At 41.3% G+C, this 25,416-nt stretch overlaps 1 protein-coding gene across 2 annotated transcripts in view; it reads left to right on the forward strand.

The window, feature by feature from the left end:
• RUNX2 (RUNX family transcription factor 2) overlaps nt 1-25,416 on the forward strand; it is a 223,222-nt gene that overhangs the window by 193,414 nt on the left and 4,392 nt on the right. Inside the window, exon 8 of one of the 2 annotated variants that reach the window (XM_010333959.3) lies at nt 23,964-24,029. The exons of the other annotated variant lie outside the window; for it this stretch is intronic. Coding sequence (XP_010332261.3) covers nt 23,964-24,029 — 66 coding nt within the window. The remainder of the gene's footprint in view (nt 1-23,963; nt 24,030-25,416) is intronic. 2 annotated transcript variants of the gene reach the window in all.

Raw genomic sequence — 25,416 nt, forward strand, 5'->3', positions numbered from 1 at the left:
TAAGTTTTCTGTGCTATTTCTCACTTCCATGTCAGCCCATTTATTTGCACTGGTGGGCAGGAGCCTGTTGCCCCCTCTTGAGGATCCCTTTCCCAACCACCACTTTCTTCTTAGTGTATCACTCTCTCATCTACACCTATTTGTATGTCATTTCTGGACTTTGGACACACCCTCTAATATATGCATATCTTCCTCTTTCTTTTCTTTCTTTCTTTCTTTTCTGTTTGAGGTGGAGTCTTACTCTATCGCCCAGTGGGGAGTGCAGTGTATGATCTCGACTCACTGCAGCCTCCGCCTCTGGGGTTCACACGATTCTTCTGCCTCAGCCTCCCAAGTAGCTAGGATTACAGGCGTGCACTTCAACACCCCCAGCTAATTTTTGTAGTTTTAATAGAGACGGGATTTCTCCATGTTGGCCAGGCTATTCTCCAACTCCTGACCTCAGGTGATCCACCCACCTCTGCTCCCAACGTGCTGGGATTACAGGTGTGAGCTACTGCACCCAGCCCATATCTTCCTTTAGCATAAAAATTTAATTGCATGCCATTCTTTTTGTGTAAGCTTCTTAAGGACAGTGGCTGTGTTTTGCATAGTCTTGAATCCTTATAACCTTGCACAGTTTTTGGCACATAGTAGGCCCTTATGAATGTTTAATGAAACAAGTATTAGTGGGAAAGAAAATAGAAAAAAAAAAAAAGAGGAAGATATGTAGGAGAAAAAAGGGAAGAAGAAAAAAGATTTTGGTCACCTGGAACAACAAAGAAAGGGCAAAACAAGAGAAACTTTCATTGCTGATAAGGACAGGAAATAGCGCAGTAAGAGTGTGCATAAGCAGTATATATTTTTATCTCCAAGTCTTTTTGCAATGTGTTTCATATTTAGAACACATATCAAGACTGTATCTGTTTCCAGAACTTGCTGCTAACAGTTGGTAACAATGCCAAAACATATTTTAGGTCCAGCTTGAAAAATGATCAAATAGAATTTTTGATTTCTACTTTAGAGTCTGACATTAATTATAGCCATCGTGTAATATAGTGTCAAAGCTCTTTTCTGAGAAAATGATAGAAATTATATTAACTGAGCTGTAAACTGAAGCACAGCTGTTCCTCTAGAGTAAAGCAAAGGATAGGATTTTGACAACGATCATTTCTCAAAGTCTTATCTTCTTCACGCTGAATTTTTCTGTCTGTCCCACCTCTGCCTGTTTTTTTAACCCTTTCTGTATAGTATGATTGCAGGTCATCCTACTGATCTGGTCAGTTGTCTCGGACACAGGTCATCCATTTTAATGCCTCATACCCAGAAGCAAACTCCTCTCTTCTCAGCCTTTGGTAGCGTGGGCTAAAGTGGCCTTTGTTCTTTTGGTGACCATATTACACTGCTCTCTCCTGTTTTGTCAAGCTGCATTTCTTCAATTATTTACTTTTAGGGCTGTTTTTTTTTTTTTTTTTTTTTCTGTAGATCCAAATATGATATTTTACAGTTATCCCTGTTAGGTTTTACCTTATTTGATTCAGGTAATCATTTCTGCCTGTCTGGAACATTTTAGATTTTAAAATGTCATCCAACATATTAGTAGCCCCTAGCATTCCTTCCTGTTTGGAATGCTTTTCTTTGATTCATTTCAAGTCAGCTCAACAAATATTTGGCATATACTTAAAATGTGCTTACACAGGTGAGGAATAAAAAGGAAATAGAAGACATAGTCTCTGCCTTCAAGAAGCTTTCAGTCTCATTTAGGATATAACATAAAGCAAATGTGATGGTTACATTATGGTACCAGCCCATGTAGATGCTAAAAATATGCAAAGAATGTTCAGGGTTTTAGGAAAGGAGACCTATTTTGTCCCTTTGCTCTATTATAATAATTCACATCCATAACCAACTTAAGGCTATCTCCTTTAGGAAATTAAAAAAAAAAAATCAGTCCCATTCAGCTCAGATTATATTTCCACTCTGAATCACCTCAACATTTACATTTTCAGCTTTTAAAAATAACATATGTTTGATGTGTGTGGCTTCAGGTTTCTTAAGATGTGACAAGGATATGGAGGATCTTGTCTTTTCCCAGCTAGACTTGAAAGCTCTCCTGAGTCAGGGGCTTGGTCTTCTAATCCTTTGCTATCTCTTCAGAGCTCTTGCTAGATTGAAGACTCCCATTGGCCCAAGGCCTGGTCTTCTAATCCCCTTCTGTCTCTAACTCCTGCTCTGATGCTCTGCATGCATAATGTCATGGGAAGTACTAGCATTCAGTAGAAAAGTCCACCCAGGAGTTGGTGCCGCATGCTTCAGGGTTTTTATGCTGTGACTATTACTAGAAATTGGCTAATAGATCTAGAAGTGGGATTCTACGGGAGACCAAGACAACTTTCATTTAAGTTCATGTTGTATAAATGCAAATATGGTCTCACCATGCAATGTGTTATGGAATATGCCCAGCAACTCTGATAAAACAACATAGTTAGCTCTGCTTTAGCATATTCATCCTCATATGCATGAACTCACCTACTCATTACATTTAGAATGAATATACATATACATAGTCTTGACAGGTCTATTATTTGTAATATTAATAAATATCAGCCAAGCTGATACTTTTTTCAGGAAAAATAGGACCACTGACATCCCTATGTCTTAATATTTGCTAATTTCATTGAGCATTGATTTCTCAGAAAATATTAACTGATCACTGTTGGTAGAAAAGGGACACAGGAACTGCATTATTATCATTATTTTTTAAAAAATTATTATTATTATTATTTTTTGAGATGGAATTTTGCTCTTGTTGCCCAGGCTGGAGTGCAGTGGTGTGATCTCAGCTTACTGCAACCTCCACCTCCCAGGTTCAAGCAATTCTCCTGCCTTAGCCTCCCAAGTAGCTGGGATTACAGGCGCCTGCCACCACGCCTGGCTAATTTTTGTATTATTAGTAGAGACAGGGTTTCACCATGTTGGCTAGTCTGGTCTTGAACTCCTGACCTTGTGATCCACCCATCTCAGCCTCCCAAAGTACTGGGATTACAGGCGTAAGCCACCATGCCCAGCCTGCATGATTATTTTAAATTAGCTCTTAGGTTTGTTAATATGCAGAAATAGTTATAAGGGAATATGCAGAAAAGTTACTTAGAAAAGAGGTAAGTAAACAAATAAAAAGCTTTTTTCTAATTGAAATATCCTATATGATAAAATGCGAAAGAGAGCACTTTAATTTGAATCGTTCAAAGTCATTTGTGGGCAACACTTGGTTTCAAATAGTTCAAAGTCATTTTCAGACTTCTTTTTTGTGTTCCTGAAATGCAAACAGGAAGACATATTTTATGGAACTGGGTCTGAATTTAAGTAACTTGGTCTGAGGCAAATCTAGGACCCCATTTGACTATACGGTCTAAATTTTTTTATATGACTCAATAAATTAGTGAATTTCAAATCCATGAAAGTAATATAAATAAAAATAAAGGGCTGCCCAGACAACATTGTTCCTAAATATCCCAAAGGATTTTTTAAGCAGAAACATGTCATCTATTTTTCAGAGAGACTGTGGCCTTAAGTGACCAACCCATAACTATGCAGCCAAGCATAGGAGACTAGGAGAAGCCTGGTGCTTTTGTATCTAAAGCTTATCACCGTCTCATGCTCTATCCAAAATGGTCACCATTCCAGTTCTCTGTGGTAATTAGTAACAGTACTATAGTTAATGGAATAAAAATAACACATATAATGATGGTTACAAACACACCCTGACCTGTGCCAAGGAGAGCAGTGATTCATGAAAAATCAATAAATAAACCCATTGATGTGGTGACAATAAATCCATACATAATTAAGAAGAACCCTTTCTAAATAAAAGCTACAAAGGAAATAAAAACAGGTTTGGAAAAGTCTGATAATAGCGTTATGCTACTCATCAGTAAAGAAAACAAACTTGTAAGCTCCCAAACTACACCTCAGGAAAACAGTACATTCTCAGTGTGGCTTCTAAAGTTATGGTAGAGGCCGGGCATGGTGGCTCATGCCTGTAATCCCAGCACGTTGGGAGGCCAAGGTGGGCAGATCATGAGGTCAGTAGTTTGAGACCAGCCTGGCCAACATGGTGAAACCCAATCTCTACAAAAAATACAAAAATTAGCCAGGTGTGGTGGCATGCACCTGTAGTCCCAGCAACTCGGGGGGCTGATGCAGGAGAATTGCTTGAACCTGGGAGGCAGAGGTTCAGTGAGCCAAGATTAAACCATTGCACTCCAGCCTGGGTGACAGAGTGAGACTCCTCTCACAATATATGTATATATGGTAGAGAACTGACCTAGGAAAGAATTTGACCCCCAGGGCAGATAACAAAGAAAGTTAAAATTGTTCTCTGACTTTAGAAGTTGGCAGGTGCCGCTGATACTTTTTGAAGGGTTAATAAATCCCCACATAACGCCTTTTAATCCAGCAGGTGGTTGAAACTTTTGATTTGAGTCTTGCCTCCCAAAGAAGAATTGAGTTAAATGCTGATAAAATAGCAGTTTCTCAATAAAATTATGTTGAATTGATTTGGTTTATCAGGAAAGCATTTCTTCTATGACTCAAGCATGTAGAGTGGTGATTAAACATTCATAGCATCGCTGACAATGTATTAGAAATAGGATTTGGCTGGGAATGGAGGAGCCTATCTTTTAATTTTGGATGTGCCTCTAAGGTCTTGAGCAGGTTACTAACTTCTGTAGGTCTTAGTTTCTTCAAGTGTGAACTGTGTTAGTTGGGCTAGTTTTTCCCCAAGGCACATCATAAAGCTTTTGCTGTCTGTGATTCTAAATTAAGGCCTGAAAGGGTAGGTTTTCTTACAGGAGAGATTTAGTAATTATCACAGAAGAAAACTAAATACCTGCTGGGTGCGGTGGCTCACACCTGTAATCCTAGCACTTTGAGAGGCTCAGGCGGACAGTTTGCTTGAGCCCAGGAGTTGGAGACCAGCCTCAGCAACATGGTGAAACCCCATCCCCACAGAAAATATAAAAATTAGCCGAGGTGGTGGTGCATGCCTGGAGTCCCAGCTACTTGGGAGACTGAGGTGGGAGGATTGCTTGAGCCAGGGAGGCTGAGGCTGCAGTGAGCTGTGATTGTGCTACTGCACCCCAGGCTGGGTGAGAGAGTAAGACTGTCTCCAAAAGAAAGAAAAGAAAACGAAATACCACTATCAATAATAGCACTGAAGGCTAATATAGCATTGGATTGAAGAACTAAATTAACAGGAGCAACTATGATAGATGTCAGAAAAAGGTTTGTTTCAATTAAGAGATTCTGCTGAGAAGCAACCTAAGACCAGGTTATTTAATGCCAAGAGAACATTTAGATCTTGATACCTGACCACAGCTGAACCTGCCTTTGAGGTGAAGCCTTATACATGTGCATGTGTGTCAGCATCCATAGACGGTTTTTGAAATCCCAGATTTAATGTAAAATTAAGGAATTTTATTGACATCTCTGATACCCCTGCGTGGTTTTGTGTAATTTATCTGTTAACCCTCTTTACCTGAGAATGGTACATTTATAAGTGGTAATTTATCTTACTGGAGAAATTAGAACCTTATAAGCTAAGGGTTACTAAAGCAGATGAATTCTGTTAATAATAGAATAAATGTGATCACAGGACCAGGCTTTCTATATTAAATAAGTTAGATCTATTTAAAGAAAATATGATTTGAATCATAACGAGCTTTCTCTTAATGAAACATTGCTATCATAGTGTTTTATGACCGCATGATAAAAATATTTATTAATACAAGTTATTGCCAACATAAAATTTACTCATTTATTGAGCACGATTCTACCCACTGGAGATACTCTGATGAACAAGACAGAAAGGCTCTTGGAACTTTTTCTGCTGGCATGTGGCATAATGACGAAACAGTCTTTGAAGCCAGGTCTAAATTCAGGCTTCTTCACTCACTAGCCTTGTGCCTTTGGGTAGGCAACTCAGCTTGTTTGTGCCTCAATTTTTGCATCAGTTCAATGACCATATGATGATAATAATAATAATACTTGCTGTAATAGGTTGTTATCAGGACTAAAGGACAGTTAATATATGTAAATCCCGTAGAATAATGTCTGACACACAATAAATGTTAGCTATCATTACCAAAGGGTGGACAATTTAAAATAATAAAATGTTATCTAGGGGTATGTACTATGGAAAAAGTAAAGTAGGGTGATGTGATGAGGAGTCAATATTTCAGTTGAGGTCTAAGTAACAAAAAAGAGTTAGCCCTGTGAAGACCAGGAGGTAGGGAGGGCATTCTAGGCAGTGGGAAAAGCTAGTGCCAGGGCCCAGAGGTGGGAAGACTGTGAGCGTTTGAGGAGAGTGCTCAGTGGCTGGAGTGTGTAGATGACATGAAGTTAGAGAGAGAGGCTGGATCCAAGTTATGCAAGGCCACTACAGGTCAAGATCAGAGGTTTGGATTTGCTGTTATGTGCGGCGCTAAGCCGTTTGGCAGATTTTAAGCAGGGTCTTATATACACCGATGTATGTTTTGCAAAGGTCACTCTGGCTGTTGAGTGGAGAATTGTAAGAGGGCTAGGGAGGAGGAAAGAGTGTGGCTAGGAGGCTGTGGCAGTCACCCTAGTGAAAGGGCAGTGACTTGGGCTTGCCTGTAAGTGGTGGGGATAGGGACACTGGTTTAGAGAGAGCATTTTCCTGGTATCATCAAAATGCTTTAGTAATGTTTTCTTCCAATTGTTAGTTTACTTTAAAAGGAATAATATTACATCTTATACAACTTTAATTAATGTTTAGACACTATTTATACACCCCAAGTGAAGTGGTAATTCAGGAGTTACTTGATTTATTAAACAAATACAGAACTACCAACCTGGAAATTTCAGGCCAGAAATCCATTTTGAGAGCTGAAATGTTTTGTTTGGCTGAAAATTATTAATTTTCAATAGTCACATTTTGTTAATCTGCTGATTTCCAATAGCTCTCTTTCCTTGGCACTGTGCAAACCCAGATTTTAGTGCAATGATGTACAATGATGAGATGAATTTTGGGGACTGAAACAACATTATATGTTTGTATTAGTCTGTTCTCATACTGCTAATAAAGACATATCCAAGAACTGGGTAATTTATAAAGAAAGGTAGGTTTAATGGACTCACAGTTCCACATGGCTGGGGAAGCCTCACAATCATGGCAGAAGGCAACAGAGGAGAAAGACACATCTTACATGGTGGCAGGCAAGAGAACGTGTACAAGGGGTAGGGGAACACTTCTTTATAAAACCATCAGATCTCATGAGACTTATTCACTATCATAAGAACAGCATGGAAAAGACCTGCCCCCATGATTCAGTTACCTCCCAGCAGATCCCTCCCATGCCATGTGGGGATTATGAGAGCTACAATGCAAGATGAGATCTGAATGGGGACACAGCCGATCTATATTAACGTTCTCCTCATCCTCAAAATGTTATCTTCTATATCCTTTATACACACCAGTTCCTTCCCCTACTTTTAAGATGCACTTCAGGTTGGGTGTGGTGGCTCAAGCCTGTAATCCCAGCACTATGGGAGGCTGAGGAAGGTGGATCATTTGAGGTCAGGAGTTTGAGACCAGCCTGGCCAACATAGCGAAACCCTGTCTTTCCTAAACATACAAAAAATCAGTCGGGCATGGTGGCATGTGCACCTGTAATCCCAGCTACTCGGGAGGCTGAGGCAGGAGAATTGCATGAACCTGGAAGGCAGAGGTTGCAGTGAGCCTATCTTGTGCTGCTGTACTCCAGCCTGGGTGACAGAGTGAGATTCCATCTCAAAAAAAAAAAAAAAAAAAAAAAAAAAAGCACTTCAATGGAAACCATCATGCATGCAGGTGTGACCAGGCCAACTTTGCAGGCAATCATTGAATGATCACACTGGGGAGTGTGTGGCAACAACTCTGAGGTGAGGAAACACCTGGGCAGGGGGCTAGCGGTTCCTTCAGGTTGGCGAGCTAATATCCAGCCATTGAGAAAAGTCAGTCCAGGTGAGACACCGGCACTTGTCCTCCCTGTGGAGTCAGTACCCAGAACACCTGCTTCAGAGGACTGAGAAATTGGGGTTTACCTTAAATAGCAAGGAACTTGAATTGATAAGGGATGAGGAACGTGTTCTAAGCAGAATCTCATAACCACAAGCCAAGCTTAAAGGAGAAAGCTTTAAACAGGTAAGCCTGTTGGAGTCACAGTTGTGGTAAGCTATCACTCCTTTTCTCAGATCCTTCAACCATGCCCTAAAACGAGATTCTTCTCGTGCAACTCTAAAATTTGGGGTTTTGGAAATTAGCTTCAAGATCTCATGCAGATATGAGCAGTTTTTCCTACATTTCCTGTTGAAAATGTAACACGATTCCATTTTTCCATGGACACAGCTTTCTTTTCTTCCTGGAATCCCAAAGTGCAGAGGTGTGTGTACTTAAAACCATTGCAGCCATTTGTTAGTTTGTTTTAAAGGAAAGGAGAGTAGTAAAATCAGGACCTGGAGAGCACATTTCTCAGTGACCAAAGCTATTGAAAATGGATTTGATGAATTTATTTTGAGATTTGGAAGCTCAAGGACTCAAAAGAAGATACAATTCAAAGGGTGTCAGCATGAGGAATCCGGAATCATACTCAGAGCTCCAAAATCTTCATAGACTGGAGCTTCGGATGATGCGTTGGCTGTTTTTCTGGCTGTCAAACCTAGTTTTTAACTTTTTTTTCTGGCTTTTTCATTTAGAAGAGTACCGTAAAAGAGAATGGAGGTGAAAAAATGTAATGTGAATTTTCTCACTGGAGTGAGAAGCAGCAGATAACAGCCACTGGAAAAAAACCAGTCACTTCGAAAAAGAATAAAATTGGCAGGGTACTTTATTGGAAAGAAGTGTGCTTTCTCCCCATGAGCCAAGAGGTCTGAGTCCTAATACATGTGTATAATGAATTCCCCTCCTCTTTAGATGAGTGGCTGGACTTGCTTATACTCATGCCCCGCCCCTCCAGTCTTAAGCTGTTGCTACCGATCTTTTTCACTACAACAACACTGTGGTATAATATTGAAAATCATCACACAGGTGGGTTAGGAGATAGGTAACTAGACATTCAGTTAAGTGCCTTAAAACTAGAGAACTGGAGATGTGGTTATCTTTCAGCCTATTTGCAGGCTTTGCAAGCTAGTATGTGAGGCGTCAGCTTTGGACTTGCAAAGCCACAGCTTCTGCAGATGGCTAAGTTGCCTCTTCCTGTACTTTACCACATTCCCTGGTACCTAAGAGAAAAAAATTATGTCACCAAAGTGAGTCCCTCCCAGGGCTCTTCCTATCACCATTTTAATAAAAAGGTTACATCTCAAACTGCAAATGATATAAAGTCTAGTTAGAAGTTTGAAAACAATCTTTGTAAAAGTTTATTACAATCAAATATGCAGTACCACTCTAGGTTATAGAGAAGGTGAATTGGAGGTAAATCCCTTCAGTTATCTAAAAACATGGCAAGTAAATTCCGACAAATGTAACAAACAGGTTAACACTGAGGGAAACAGGAAAAACAAAGGGATTGGTACAAGTACACTCTGTGAGTTAGGATTGCTGCATTCCCCCACAGTATCGTATTGCATATAAAGAGGCCCGTGGCCCAGTGCAGTTATATGGCAAGTGGACTCTGGCAGCCTATCAAGCTGCTGTCTCCAGAGGATGCTGCTGGTCATCCAAGAGAAGTGGAGACTCAGGCAGGTGCAACAGAATATGTACAGACAAGCTGAAGGCTCCTCCAGGAAGGAGGAGGCATCTTTGGAGGGCACCTGGAACTCTTCTACTACTCTCCTTCAGGAACCGCAGAGAGTGAGAGAAGTAAAAAGAATCAGGACAATCGGGTCCTCTGTAATAGGTCTTTTCTGATGGCAGAAATTACTTAAAGCTCACAGATAAAGAACATTGTATTAGAACCTAAGACAAATTAAGTGCAGAGGAAGATGGGAAGAATTTTAGCAACTGAGTCCAAAGGTGAGAGTAAAAATAAATGCATAGCAAAACTTAGTATGAATAATATTTAGATAGTGCTTTACATTTATAGAAAACACTTTCACAGACATTATCTCATTTAATCGTCACAACACATTGGAGTATCAATACTGTTATACTCAGTAGTTTGCCAGTAGGAAATTAGAGCTCAGAGACATTCAGATTTGTTCAGGGCCATCAAGCTAAAACTCAACTCCAGGTCTTTTAGCTCCACATAACGTGCTTTTCCCTACTCTGTGTCGCTGTAGGAGTCTCCATATCAGAATCTGACTTTGCTACAAAGGCCTGGTGGGTATCCATCTAAGAGGAATATTTATATCACTGGTCTTTCCAGGTCATACCTGGATAACACCATTAATCCTTACTAAGTAGCCAAAATTCATGGTTTGATGCAGATCAGAGGACTCAAAATGAAGTAAAATGGACCAGATCCCTAACCAGAAATAATAGTGGAAAAATCTATCTCCCAATTTGGTCAACATAAATTTTATTCTAGAAATTAAAAATGTACACATTAGTGAAATCTTAAAACCTCAAAATAGGCTGGGTGCGGTGGCTCACGCCTGTAATCCCAGCACTTTGGGAGGCCAAGGTGAGTGGATTACGAGGTTAAAAGATTGAGACCATCCCGGCTAACATGGTGAAACCCTGTCTCTACTAAAAATACAAAAATAAGCTGGGTGTGGTGGCACGTGCCTGTAGTCCCAGCTACTCAGGAGGCTGAGGCAGGAGAATCGCTTGAACCCGGGAAGTGGAGGTTGCAGTGAGCTGAGATCGTGCCACTGCACTCCTGCCTGGTGACAGAGGGAGACTCTGTCCATGCCCTCCCTACCCCAAAATCCTCAAAATATGTTTTTATATGTGGGGTAAGGAAATTTAAAGCTACTTAAATTATGCACAACAGTATATTCTACCCTGTGAGAGCTGGAAAGGTTGATACAAAAATCATTTATTTTAACTTTAGATAATTCAGATCAAAACAACTTGCTTAAAGAATCTAGAACAGAAAAAAAGAGAAATAGCTTACATGATATCTTCCATTGAATATGTGAGCCTGAAGTTAGTTTTAACCTCCTTTACTGCTAACTTTAAGGATGAAAGACTGTCTTAAAAAGCTAGTAGTGTTATCATTTTCTTTTTGCCTGTGTTGGGAACTGTTGTTAACAATTCCTTTTTTTTTTTTTTTAATTTTTAGAAAAGATCCTACATTTTTTAATTGACATTTTGTACATAGAAAACCCGGATTTTTTTTTTTTCACATTGAATGTGTAGATTTATTACCTCATTTTGAAAGCTAGTACTGCTTTTTAATGAATGGGGACCATTCTTCACAGGAATAGTATTTCTCGTAGAATTTGTGAAGGTATTTTTGGAATTCTCAGACTTGTCCGGTATGTATGTAGCAGGATCAGAATTTTAGAGCTGGGAAACCCACAGAGATGATTTTGTCCCCATCCCTCATTTACTGATGAGGAGTGCGTGGGTCAGGGAGGGAAAGGGAGTCCACCGTGCCCACCAGGGACAGCACTGTGACCAGAACCTACACCTCCAGGTGCGAGTCCAACACTAGAATTGTTTTCTTCTGCGACATTTCTCATAGGCTACTGACATTTTATTACCCTTGCTATACATGGCCATTGTGACCTGAAGAAGAAAAAAAAAATGAATCCTAAATGACTTCTTACTTCCTCCTCTGCACCCTTCCTCTTTTCACCCCAAAATTAAATCCTCATGAGAAGATTCAATAGATGTGCCCCCTGCCGCCCCCTGCCTGTGGCAGCAGTGACTCTCCTGACCAGTCACTGACTGTTGCGGTCCACATCTGGAGTGGACTCAGTGGACACTATTCTCAGGCTGAGAAAAATAGGATTTGGATCTTGTCCTTGGCAGGCAGAGAACTTCCACTGTTTGAGGAGCTACTACTGGACTACTGTGTATTTGTTCCACATCCCACAGCCAGCTAAGCAGACCAGCCCCCCACCCCCCCACACTTTTTTTATGGTCATCAAAACAAGTAGCTCCTCTCAGACACCTTAATACATAATTAGGTGTGTCTGTTTACACTTGGGAGACAGAGGGCTTCATGTCCCAAAGAAATACAAGACGTCTGGGAACAGCCACAAACAGATGTTGAAAATGTCCATTTGTGGCGAGTTTATTACTATAGCACCGGGACTAAACATTGAAGATGAAACCCCTCTAAAGGGGTGGGTGTGTGTGTTGAGAGGGGAATGTTATCGAGCAGAGTGGAAAGTGAAAGGAGGATCTATGCTTTAAAAAATTTGCTCTGGTATTTGTTTATCTCCTGCAACAAGGAAAATTTCGCTATTTGGCTTTGGCTGTTTGAAGGCTTTTGCCAAATGCTTAACAATCTGTAGGGTTTGATTTCTTTCAGAGAGAGACCACTCTGAGAACAAGGCTCTATGTAACTAAGATGTGTTTGTTTTTGTTTAAATCACTCAGAAATCATCTCTTGTCCATTGTTAAAAGAGAGTTTTCAATCAAAGGAAAATTCTACATATTCTAAAATATACAGACAGCTCTTTGAAACTGATGCCAAATCAAACTCCAAAAGGGAGTTTTTCTTGCAGAAGTTTTGAGTTAATTCTGTGTGCAGGGCTTGAGTGGAAAAAACGCTGAGACTGTCAGAGGAACGAGTTACTACAACACTACATTTGGATTCGGAAGTTACATAAGAAGCATTGTGTCAGGATAGCAGAGAAACTCTTGGACATGGTTTTAGGCTAAATCCTAGCAACAAAGAGAAAGAAATTCTTTGCAAAGTCAGTTTTTCAGTTAAATAAAGGTAGTTTCATTCCTGATGTCACTGGATATAAACATCCAATGTGAGAAGGCATACCAGTCAACGCTTTAAAAATATCAATTGAAATGTGCCCTGTTTTTAAAGAAATACAATCCTTTCCCCTGTTGAGATGACTTTTTTTTCTTTCTGAGACACAATCTCGCCGTGTCACCCAGGCTGGAGTGCAGCGGCACCACCTCAGTTCACTGCAGCCTCCCCCTTTCACTTCCCAGTTTCAAGTGATTCTCATGTCTCGGCCTCTGGAATAGCTGGGACTACAGGTGTGCGTCACCATGCTTGGCTATTTTTGTATTTTTAGTAGACATGGGGTTTCACCATGTTGGCCAGGCTGGTCTTGAACTCCTGGCCTCAAGTGATCTGCCTGCCTCCACCTCCCAAAGTGCTGGGATTACAGGCGTGAGCCACTGTGCCCAGCTCTCCTGTTGAGACTTCTATTTGGATGAAAAGTAGTAGATGCTAATGAGGCAGCTCTATTGGGTGAAAAAAAGAACACGAATTGGAAACTCAACATGTTAATTACAGCTCTGTACTAATGAGCTGTGTCCTCCAGATGGTTCCTTCTTTCTCTGGTGACGCTTCCTTCTCAGTGGGTACCTATCCTGCCTACCTCTCAGGTTCTTTGTGAAGGTAAAACCAAATGTTTGCAAAAATAGTGAAGACTCAAAAAGCAAAATCTGAGATGTTACCTTATCATTTCATTACGTTTTTTGAGAATTAGGTTGATGTGAGACCTGATGGTTTACTGGGACTGAAAAATTCAGAAACAGTTTTTGTTCATAGGATAAAGGAGGCAAGCCGGGGGACGGGGGAGAGAGAGCGGGAGACGCCCCGCAGGACTAACCGGTGGCCAGGGCAGAGCTGTGGCTCTGCAATAACCTGAACCCTTTCAGGTAAACACAGGTAGAGCAGGTAGGAAAGGGAGTTGGTTGAAGATGTATAGGCAGAAGGCAGAGGACACACACAAATTGCAGTGAGAGCAAGGACTTAGGTCAAATCTGCTGTTGACATCATTTTCCCCTTAGACACACATTTAAATACTTTTTGTATGTAACTCTGAGAGAGACAATGGTGTGTTTAAAGATAAGTAGGACAGCCTTCCCATTTTCAAGCACTTTAAAGGCTAGTTGAATGCAACCATGAAAAGAACGAGATCATGTCCTTTGCAGGAAGAGGGATGGAGCTGGAGGCCATTATCCTTAGCAAACTAACGGAGGAACAGAAAACCAAATACTGCTGCATGTTCTCACTTATACGTGGGAGCTGAATAATGAGAACACACTGACACATAGAGGGTAATGGCACACACTGGGGCCTATTGGATGGTGATGGCTGGTAGGAGTGAGAGGATGAGGAAAAATAGCTCATGGGTACCAGGCCTAATACCTGGGTGATGAAATAATCTGTACAGCAAACCCCCGTGTTACAAGTTTACTGATATAACAAACCTGCACATGTACCCTTGAACTTAAAAGTTAAAAATTTTTAGAAAGGCTGGTAGAGGTGATCACGTGATTGTTGCTCCCCCAGCACTCTTACAAGAAAGATACAAATGAAGAACTAATTGCCTGCAGAGAGGAAGGGGAGGTTACTGTGTGCTAAAGCAGGAATATGTGAAGAAGCTTCACAGCAGAGGTCAATTTTAAAGGCTCTCAGAATTTCCTGGAGCTGAGATAGGGTCGGCGGCTAGGAGGCCTACTAAAGGCTATGAGGTTAATGTGAACCCAGGCAGGAAGGTGGGAAAAGCAGGCTAGCACAGAAGATGGAAAAGGGTCCGGTTTGACTGGATTGTAGAGTCCACGAGAAGTAAAATGAGAGACAAGACGGGAAAGGTAAGTTGGGACAAGACTGTTGCTCTTGCAAATGTTTGTGTGCACTTAACACAGAGATCTAGGAACATACACACACACGCGTGAAAAAGCCTGATGTGAAGTCACAGAACAGATAGGCAGACATGAACAAGGAAATCTCAAGGAACCAGAAAGTCAAACAAGATTCAGGAAGCCAGATAAACCACCCGAGCAGAAGATGCAACACACAAAGTGGACCCTGAATATAAAGCCGGCTTCTGTCACAACCCAGAAGCCCCTTATGTATTTCCTCCAGGGTCTGCAACCCCTCCCAGGGCATGGTCAGCCCAGGCCTCCATGGAGGCAAAGGTAAGTGGCTGCATCTGACTGTAGAGGGTGAGAGGGCAAAAATAAGCAGAGGGCCTCAGGATACGGTTTGAGACTAAAGCCTGTGGCTTTGATCCTAGATTAACATGGATTGCTGTATCTTTTGGAGCTGAATTATGGACTGGGCAGCACTTGGTGATCCGGTTCAAGTCGCAGGTCTAGGGGCATCGGGTAATTTGAGCCACGTGCTTTAAGGTCCAGGATGGCCTCAGGGCTGTTTGACCACACCTGGGCACCAAGCCTTTTGAGATCTATTTTGGGAAATTGTATTTGAAAAAAATAATGGCCCCAGATTTTCAAGTTTTGTATGATTTGGCCTTGAAGGCAGCGGCTGCCTGTAGTGGACTATTCCTGTCCCCAGCCATCTCTCCTGGGTCAGCACTGGTCTCCGTTACGGATGGAGTTTTAGATTACGTTGGTTTTACATTTAGAGGAGCAGCTTGAGTCTTACTTTAAGAAGCAGAGTAGGACTACAACTCTTCAAACTCTATCTGAAAACAGTAGACTTGGTGGTGATTATTCATTTCACAGTCTTCCTACCTCAACCAGTGTCTCTCTTCTCAGTTTCGGTTTTTTTTACAGAAGAGTTTGGCTGGACCTGGAGCTGCGTGTGTGGGGTTAATCAGGAATTTCAGGATTTTGCTTCTCAATTTATGTATTTTCTACCTTGGAGACCCAGTCATTTCGGGTTTCTTCTTCTCTGGCTCTACTAGTTCAAATAGTACGGGTAAGGAGGAATGGCCCTTTTAGGATGGAGATGTTTGCTATTTGTTGTGTACTGTTACCAATTCCTGCTTACAGGAGTCTCATGCAATGAGGTTACCTAACTAATATCAAACATGATTTGCTTTGTAGCATTCAGCACACCAGTGGTAAGGACAGTATCAGAATTTTGGGGCTGGGTCAAGTGTGGCAAATAAGTGGACACATCTGCCTCCCATTCCACCCCCTGCTCATCTCCATCCCCAGGACTGTCAGTGATAATTGGTCAGAAGGCTTTTCATCATCGCCCTCCAGGTAGCCGTGGCCAGGCTGCTAGGATTCACGTGAAAATGACCCCGAATGTCTGCACCTTAGGGGAGACAGTGGCAGCAGAGCCCTCACAAGTCTGGGGCCAGGTCTTGGGCCACCATGTACTGATCTGTAACTTCGATGAAATCGCTTAACTTTTTTTGAGCTTAAGTTTGCCATTCATGAAGTACAGTCAGCGACAGTGCTACCTCACAGAGGATTTCATGACCAAACGGCAGTGGGAGTGCTGCTTCTGAGCCGTGGCATCTCAGTGGTTTGGTTAGCCACTCTTTCCTCTTAGTCAATTTTTGCTAACACCATGGGATGCTGTGGCTATTCCATCACTTAAAGGATTCATATGGTTAGGGAAAAGCAGCTAACTCATCTATTAAGCAACAGGCAGTTCTGGTTCCCAGCCCATCATCAAGCAGCTTCAAGTCAGAACATTCCTGCACCAGAGCTTAGGCTTGCTACCAAGCCTGAAAAGAAACACTGCACAGATTTTTCCGGCAGAGCGCCTCAAAGGGCAGAGAAAACTCAAAGGCTCCTTCACTGCCCCTGCTCTCCCTGATCTGTCATAACCCAAGACAACCCCAAGTCCCCTAAGGAGAATATTTTCAAGTCTCTTGTTTTATCTGAGAATGTATGCGAATTTTATTTTAGAATATGCCTTTTTGTTTTAATATAATGTTTTAACTTAATATCAGTTAAATGTCCCTCTTTAAAAACTCTTCTCCATTTGTCCACTTCTTGTATTTCATGCCTTCCTATCAACTAGGCTTTGGTGTCTAATATATAACATCTCAACCAGTTCATAAATTTCTGCTTTTAATATAGCCCAAGTTACCCCTAGCGCAGGCTGCAGGAAAATACCAGGCTGCCCCGTCTGAATTCAGGCTGTTTTTTTGAAAGATTTACTTAGGAACAATTTATCATTTAGTTTGCAATTTTTAAAATAATCTTAATTGACCACATATGTTATCAAATAAGAGCTGGTCTTGCAGCCTCTGCCTCGCTTGAAGTCTCCCCGCCGCCTCCTCCCGCCCCCTCATTTGCACATGCGCACAAGCTTCTGCCAGGATGTCAGAAAATTAATTATGCCAGTCCAGGCAGATACCATCGCAGGAAAGCCTCTGATTTAAGATAAGATTACCAATATTGAAGCTGTTATTTTTAGGAGGGAAAGGCTATCGCTTTTAAACCTCTCTCCCTCGTTTTCCTAGTCTCTCCTCTCCTAATTGTGGCTCCATGTTTTGGTAGCCATAAGTCATTAGTGGTTTTTAATTTTTCTGAAACTGAAATAAGGTCTGAAAGGGTGGATTTGTCCCTTTTTTCCTCCTTTTTTCCTTTTCTTTTTTTTTTTTTTTTTTTTTTTGCTGGCTAATCGGAGGAACGCAACCACATCTGAAGCCACTTGGCTCATTATGAATTTCATGGAAACTGATTCTCTGAAAGTGTTTCCATATGTGTTCCCAATATATCCCATCCTCTGTAAATGGGAGCACAGACGTGTGCATGGGCTGGAAATGGCTTCAGGATGTGACAGGGCAGTCATATGACCGCCACGGCACTGTGGGTGGCCCCTTCTGAAAGACACGGTGTCCTGGGTGCTGGCCTCCTTCCTGCAGCGGATCTGGTTTCAAAGACTATCCACCCTTCCTAGGATTTAAAAAGTTCTTAATCAAGGCCTAGCAGGAAGATCTCTCTCATTTTTCCTCCCTTTTCTCTCCCCCTCCATCTTTGGCTCCTTCCTTCCCTTCCTCTCCCTCCCTGTATGCATACACACTCACTCACACGTCTACTGCCTACCCCCTTTCCCTTTGCAAAAGGAAACATATTCTTCCAACAATATCCTCGAAATTTGGGTGGGTTTAAGGAATGGCTGGATTTTCTGAAAATTGCCAAGTTTTTTTTTTCTCTCTCTCTCTTTCTCTCTCTCTTTTTCCTTCAGCATAACATGCTTTCTTAGCCTTAGGATCATCTGGTTCTTTCAGAATTTGTGAGCATGCAGTGGAAAAGTACAATTCATTACAACACAGAAAACAAATATTTAGACTGGATAGTTGAGGACTTTTCCCTCTCTTTTGCAAAATGATGGAGTTTGCTGGTCATTTCATTATCTGAAATTGATTTTACAATCTCATTTTGCTGGTTTCTTCTCCATCAGCATGATTCATTGCATGTCTTCCATATGTGGTATATTTTCCTCATTATCTAGTGAAATTAAAACTTAGTGATGAATATTGGATCAATTTTAGTGTGAGGGGAGAAATAAAGGGAAATGTGTGGAAAATGCAAAGTGATATTTTGCATATAGTCTGCATTTGACTTTTGGATACTGTTCATACAGCATTTCTACGCCTGTCGTGTTTGCCTGCTTGAGACTTTGGTAGCAATGCATCTGCTTAGCAACATTTTTTGAAGCATCTGTTTTCTCAGCACCATACTATATGTTAGGTAGGATCTGAAAGAGGAATATGTGGTTTTTACTCTTAATTTGCTTTCTCTTTAGTTAGAAAATGAAAATTCTTATCTAAAATCAATGATAATACTTTAGGATGTGTGCAGCAGTAAGATGTATCTACATAAATGTCCCAGGTTTGTCTGGCAAAGAAAAGATTATGGCAAGAATTTGTATGCCCTGGAAGTCCTTGTGTAGTGGTGAGCTTTGAAGACAGTGCTTGCTTACCTTGGTCTGGCAGAGAGAAGAGAGAAAGCCATGGGTGCGGGGAGAGCATGAGCAGAGCTTCCGTAAATGTCCTGAGTGTATGTCACTCCACCAGGAAGAGGGACCGTGCTGAGGTGCAATGGGATATGACTTTGAAATAGGGCAGAGGACTCTGCATCTGCCCATAGCCGCCTTCCTTGTCACTCCTTCATTACAGAATTGTTCAGATATGCCTTTTGAAAGGTGGCTGGCGTATGCTTGAGTGAGGGGTAATTCACTCTTGTTTGAAGGCCCTGCTGCCTGTGTGACTTGAAAAGGCAGTCAATGAAGAATTTCCCTTTTCATGTGTGTTTTCATAGAATGCAGTACTCAGGAAGCTCAAGGCAGACCCTCTACATTTTCCTCCACACCCTGCATGCTCTGTCAGGGTGCAGAGGTAAATAGAATGCTGGAGCTGGGACGGAGAACCGTGTCCAAGTCTCATGTTGCCACTCAGATCTGCCACTCAGATCTACCACGCCTGCATGCTTCCATGTCCATAAGACTTATCTATAGAACTCATCTATGATTCTTGATGACTCTGACTTCTGCTTCTGTATACTAGTCTAAAAATTCAAACAGGATGCTAGTTTCACTCTCTGTTCCTTTAAACTACTCACTCAAAATGAAGATTATGATCTTAGTGGCAGCGATTAACCCAGGATCATGAGGAAAGATGAATGTGCTTACCTAACAGCATGCCATGTGTTTCTGGCCTGGCCCTCTTTCCCCTTCATCTAGTCTCCCTGGGGCTCCCCAATGTGGATCTACACCCGGATACTGGCTGGGAGGCAGGACAGGTGCTGGGAGCGAAGTGGGAGTAAAAGAGGCAGCAAACCAGAGGCATGTTTGCTAGTGTCAGCTGCTGCTCGTGGGGCTCCTGTCTGCAACGTGAGGTCAAGTGATGCAATAATGCTTAGGAATAGCTTTGAACACTCTTTAAAGAGCGTTTTACAAGGATTTATAGGTATGGAGTGTATTTGAATTACATTTTAGGTTTGATGTCAGGATGGCTCAATGCTTTTCATATCCTTTTCTTTAGTGTCAAACCGTAGAGTTATTGTACAGAGTTCCTGATCCTTAGACTCATTTACGTATTCATTTATCCATCCAACCATGCACATTTTTTTTTTTTTTCATTTTAGCCTCTTACAATGTACTAGGTTCTGAGAGGGATAGGAGAGGAAAACATATTCTTTACCATCCAAAGCTGACTTTATAGTTGGAGAAAACAGACTAAGAAACAGCTAATAATTCATTAAGGGAGTGAGTAAGGGTCCGAAAGAGTGATACGGAAAATAAATGCTATTGCAACAGAAGTAAAATAGGAAAGTATATAATAGAGCAGTTAGGAAGAAGACAGCCAAAATGTTTCAAAGGGGGAGAAGATTCTTGGTTACCAGGGGAGAGCAGCTCCATGTAGGTCTTGTATATTAAATGTTCCAGTAGAAAGAACGCTGAGAGGGGGTTAATAAAACGTTCTTGGGATTTATTTGAGATTTGTTGAAGCAATAACTCCTACCATTTAAAAGGCCCCAATGAAGCTTTGAAGTTAACACCTCATTGCTGAGAAGTACGATGGCTTTTCATTCTGTACCTTTATGCCCTCACATAAAGTGGGCAGAGGACTCTGAATATGCCAACATCTGTTCAGTCTGGATTCAAGTCCCCTCGTCTTTTATTCTGCCCTGACCTGCCTCCTCTGCTGGGATGTGTAAACGTGCTGCATAGGGGGTGAGATAACACGGGGTATGGCGTTGCCCGGCTGACAGCCCCAGCGGCAAGTACCCAGTCAGTTATTTTGCTCAAATTCCTATTTCCTTTGGTTCAAGAGATCTCCTTACCCGTTTTCCATCAATCAACCATTATTTATTGAGGGTCCGGTCAATGAGAAAATGTATGTCAAAGTAAAGGCCTTGGTAAAGGCCTACAAATGTCAAACACAGGTGTGACTATTACGAAGTTCTGAAGGGGAAACAGAGATGTATCAAACACATCTCTGCCCTCAACAGCTTGCTCTCAGTGGGAGCCAAACATGACTCAGGACAGGCAGCATTGAAAAGCAGGTTGTGAAAGATGCCACGTGGAGGTTCTAAGATGCGGGTTCTAAGAATTAAAGGCCAGACATTCTCTTTTATTCCCCCTTATCTTGGTTCCACGCGCTTGCCACGCGAAGACCCAAGAAACCGAGCTGGATAAAGAGAGGCTATTTCGTTTTCCCTCATAGACGTTGGGAGCGGGGACAAGATGTTCTTACTTTTAACATGGATTTTATTTTTCATTTGCGCACCGCGGACATTTTATGAATATATTCGTCCCTGTGTATATTAGGTTGTGAAAAATTGCTGCTGCCGCTGCCGTTCCTATTTTAATGAGCAAGGTTGTTGCAACTGCCTTTATGACAGCTACATTTGTTTGCAAGCTGTTTGCCTTTGGCTGGGGGGTGGGTGTAGACAGCAGTTTTGGAATGAAGTGCATCTGTAGGAAGCCAGCAGCTCCTAAGGGGATCATACCCTTGACCTTGGTCTCATTCACATGTTGCCCTGAGCAACTAAACTAATTGCCCATTATTTAGCAGATTAGATCAACAAGGCCTAAAAAAGCTGTTAATAATATCCTAAAGATAGGAACTCTCATTGGGGCAACACTTAGGCAGTAGAAGAGTCAACTTAAGTGTTTTGAGAAATTTTAAGTATTTTTCATTTAGGCAAATCAACTTCTAAGATAGCAAGTGTGAGTGCATGAGTGTGTGTGTGTGTGTGTGTGTGTGTGTAGATAGGCCTCTGATCATGTTAACCAAATTCCTTAAGGGTAACTAAGATCGCGTATTCTTTGTTAGAAGTCAAAGAGGTCTGTCTAGCTGTGGCTGTGCCTGTTAAGCTGTGTGTTTTTGTGATCTTGAGTAAATGGCTTCATTTCTCTAGATATCAGCTTTCCTATTTGTCAAACAGGGGTTAGATTTGCATTACTTAAGCAGTAAATTAGGAGTTTAGACTTTCTGTCAGAGTTCCTCAACCAGTATAAAGGAGTATTTGGGTACCTTAGGGGATCTAGGAGCATAGCCTAAGGCTTTACGAGTACAAAATTTTGTTGAAGTCATTTTTCATTTATCTAAAAATTCACATAAATGTTGCATTCTCCTCCACATTATATTCATGTTTATTGCATCATGTATTATTTTCCCCGAGTTGAGTAATACCAGCCCATCAGGAAAATACATGATGTTTGTCTTGGGCTTCCAGTAACTTCTAGCAGTCTCCCCGAAAACCCCAGATGTAGGCACATACCATTTTGAAACTCTTAGCACCAAGTGATCTAGTGTTGACTATAGCACTCTCAACTTCTCCACTGTTCAGCAAAGCCTAATAGCTGAATGTACTTTGTATATGGAAGAGATAACATAGATAACAGTGAAAAGAATGGATTTGTGTACTTTGTTCCTTGCTATTTTAAAAAAGGTCCCCAAATCACCTTTGGCTTTCTTTATCCAGTAGGTTGTAGTCAGGAGTTTTAAACTGGCTCTTGGGAGCTCTGATGTTAACAGGTGTATGGCTGGGGCAGTGGCTGAGCTTTGGTTTTATATTTATAAAATCAGATCGGGGTAGCACTACTCTTAGAACTCTAGGCTTTCGTAATGTGGACTCTTGATAAGTCAAATTTGTATTTTGCTTACTTTAGTTGATGTGATACCCAGTTCTGTTTTTGTAAGTTTGTGGCTATCCGGTGGTTAGTAACACAAGGTGTGACTAGTTTAGGACACAATGACAAAATAACCCAAGAAGGGGTTCTAAAAGAAAGCCTGAGTTCACGTGCAAAACAGATTAGAAGCATAGATACAAGCTTATTCAGTGAAAGGAAAGTTAATGACATTATTTGCTTCTCTAACAATTATTATTTAAAAATTGAAGATTAGAAAGGAATTTATAGTCTTTAAGTTTAGGATTCCTCCCACCATTCTATCGTGTTGATTTTATAAGGGATCTCATATCATACCAGAGCAAATTGTTAGTATTTCTTTCTATAGAACATATTGCAATATGTTTCAGGAACATTTCTTGGTGCCATAGAATGACTAAACAAATTCCAGAAAATTCTAATTGTTTGTAAGTTGAAAAATCATCCTATAATCCCTTTCAAGTCAACATTAGCTTTCTTTGTCAAGAAAGAGTCAATTCTCAAGACATTAAGACTCAAATGCCTAGAAGTGATTGGCTAAAATACTGTAAACCTAGCGGAAATTTGTTGCATTGTTTTCTATAAATCATAACCAGAGCTCCTTAATTGAAAAACAAATGTCAGTTTGTGTTAGCTAGCATCTATAAACCAAAAAGGTACAGTGATCCTGGCATGTTACGGGCAATAAAAACATCAGCAAAATGTATCAGGTAAAATTGAGAGGAAGGTGGCGGGAGGGGTAAATTCAAAACCATGTTGGAGTTTACTGCCAGGGCCCCACATAAAGGGTTTTAATGGGGCTTCTGCATCAAAATAAGTGAAACCATATGGAATTTTAATTACTACTACAGTGTATTTTGAGTCCAACTACACCTGAGAAGCAGTTTTTACATTAAGGTGCCTATCTGTGTGAACTCCATGCTTCTGCAGGGGGCACACGTTGGAGTTTTAAACGTCACTTCTTTCTGATGCACGCTGCTCACATTATTCTGGTTTTTCTTATATGATCTAAATATTGAACTTAATGCATACAGAAGTGACCTGCCCGTCACTATTAGCTCTGCCAGCTTGGGGTCACCCGGGTGCCCTGCAATGCAGAGGCTGCCTGAGGAACACCTGTGGCCTCCATTTGGCCTCTGTTATATGAGGCAGGGCACGAGCGCTGGGCGGGGAGATGTTATGGCGCATCTGCTCCCATTTCTGATTCTGGCATAATCACTGCTTCCACATTTTTAAACTTAAGCTTGTCAGAATTTCATTTTGGGGAGGAATAGGTAGAAGCTAGTTGAGGATGGAAGAATTTATAAAAAGCAGAGAGTGACTGCCTGGGATATGACAGTTCTGGTTCTTCATCTTGAAAGTGCTTCTGGCATTAGAAGCTGCTCACTAGCTTTTACGATCTGCTTATGGGCCTGCGGACTCTGGGAAAATACTAATGACAGACGGGAACCTCTCTATCTACCCCTCCCCTAAGGCTGTTGCTTCTCTTTCTCTCTTGGAATTCATGGTCATAGAACATTAGAGCTGGAAGGGAACTTAGAGCTCATCCCCCTCATTTTACAGATGATGACAGTGCCACCTCTGACTTCTGCCTCTGGCCTTCCACTCTCAGTAAGAAGAGCCAGGCAGGTGAGACTTTTAACAATTGCTGGGCTGGGCAGGGCTGGGCTGGGCTGGGCTGTCTGGTTGTTACTGTCCGATTTATGAGTTTTGTTAACTATGTGTTGCTTTCAGAGAGTCACGTTTTATTACAAATGCACATCATGGCACTTAAACCTTGCATTTTATGAAGATTCTAAGCAGTGTGCATTTTAACAAAAATTAACAACCTTCAATCAGCACCTTTAAAGAAAAGTGTTCGGATTATTCCTTTAATAACTGTTGTAATACCCGAGAATGAGATCTGAATAAAAATGAGATGGATGAAGAAGTACCCATTCACTAAAGTCCTCAAGAATTGTTTTGTTTAGTGCTTTCCTTTATAGCTAAAAGCGGCAGGAAAAACAAATATATGAGGTGAGAATAATCCAGATATTTTAGAAGGGTTCAATATCTTAACAAGGGCATTGGTGTTAGGAAAGGGCTGGTCACAATTCTGTCAATTCCAGAAAAATCATCATTGACCCAATCTTTAAAGATCACGACTACAAGATTTTAGCATTTCAGAAAAGTAATTTCCACATTAAATGGTTTATAATGGTGGTTTCATAAGTTAGGCACCAGAAATCTCTATTAAGGAGACATACTGTTAGCTTTAGACATAAAAGGACCTTACATTTTAGGGGAAAACCATCTTCGAGTTGACCTGAAGCTGTTTCTGTAGGATGTGGTGCTGGGGCCTGTGAGACAGGTAGGGAGTGCCCTCCTCTTAATCTCCCCTAGGCAGCGAGCCTTTCGCAAAAGCTACTGTCAGCACCTGGCCTAAATCAGGTCACAAGTCTCCCATCAAGACTTGAAATGCAATGATTCCTAAGGTACCAAGCCCCCTTGTGCCTCCTAACTTCCACTTTCAAAACCGACTAGCTTAGGACACTCCCTGTCCATCTCCAGAGAAGTTAGGAGTTTCTGGTTTGATTTCACTGTTAACAAGAGGAGGCTTATGACAAGGTTTTAAATTCTTTTAAGGCTTTAAAGGAAATGATAGGAACATGATAGGATATCTTTTTGATGCTCCTTCATTGACTAAGGAGTCTGCCAAGAGCAAACAGTAAGACATTATTTTGGAATTTCTTTATATTGAGTTGAGGAGAATAAACTGGTCTGACTTAGTAAAAATTTCACTTCAATTATCTAATGTGCCACGAGAAACAAAAAGAGAAAAAAAAATCCATAAGGATTTGGTCTTAAAGTCTGGTGAGTGAACCTATGTGATCAGAGTGTTGGGTTGGTTTACACATTGACCTGGCACACACGTGGGTTTTTAAAGCCCTCTGGGATGCTCTGGGGGTGAAGAACTTAAGGATCAATGCTGTTAAGACTGCAAAGTGGGGGGAAAAAGACTGTAAAGTGACTGGTG

This window comes from Saimiri boliviensis, chromosome 4 (assembly GCF_048565385.1).
Source record: "Saimiri boliviensis isolate mSaiBol1 chromosome 4, mSaiBol1.pri, whole genome shotgun sequence".
Lineage (NCBI taxonomy): Eukaryota > Metazoa > Chordata > Mammalia > Primates > Cebidae > Saimiri > Saimiri boliviensis.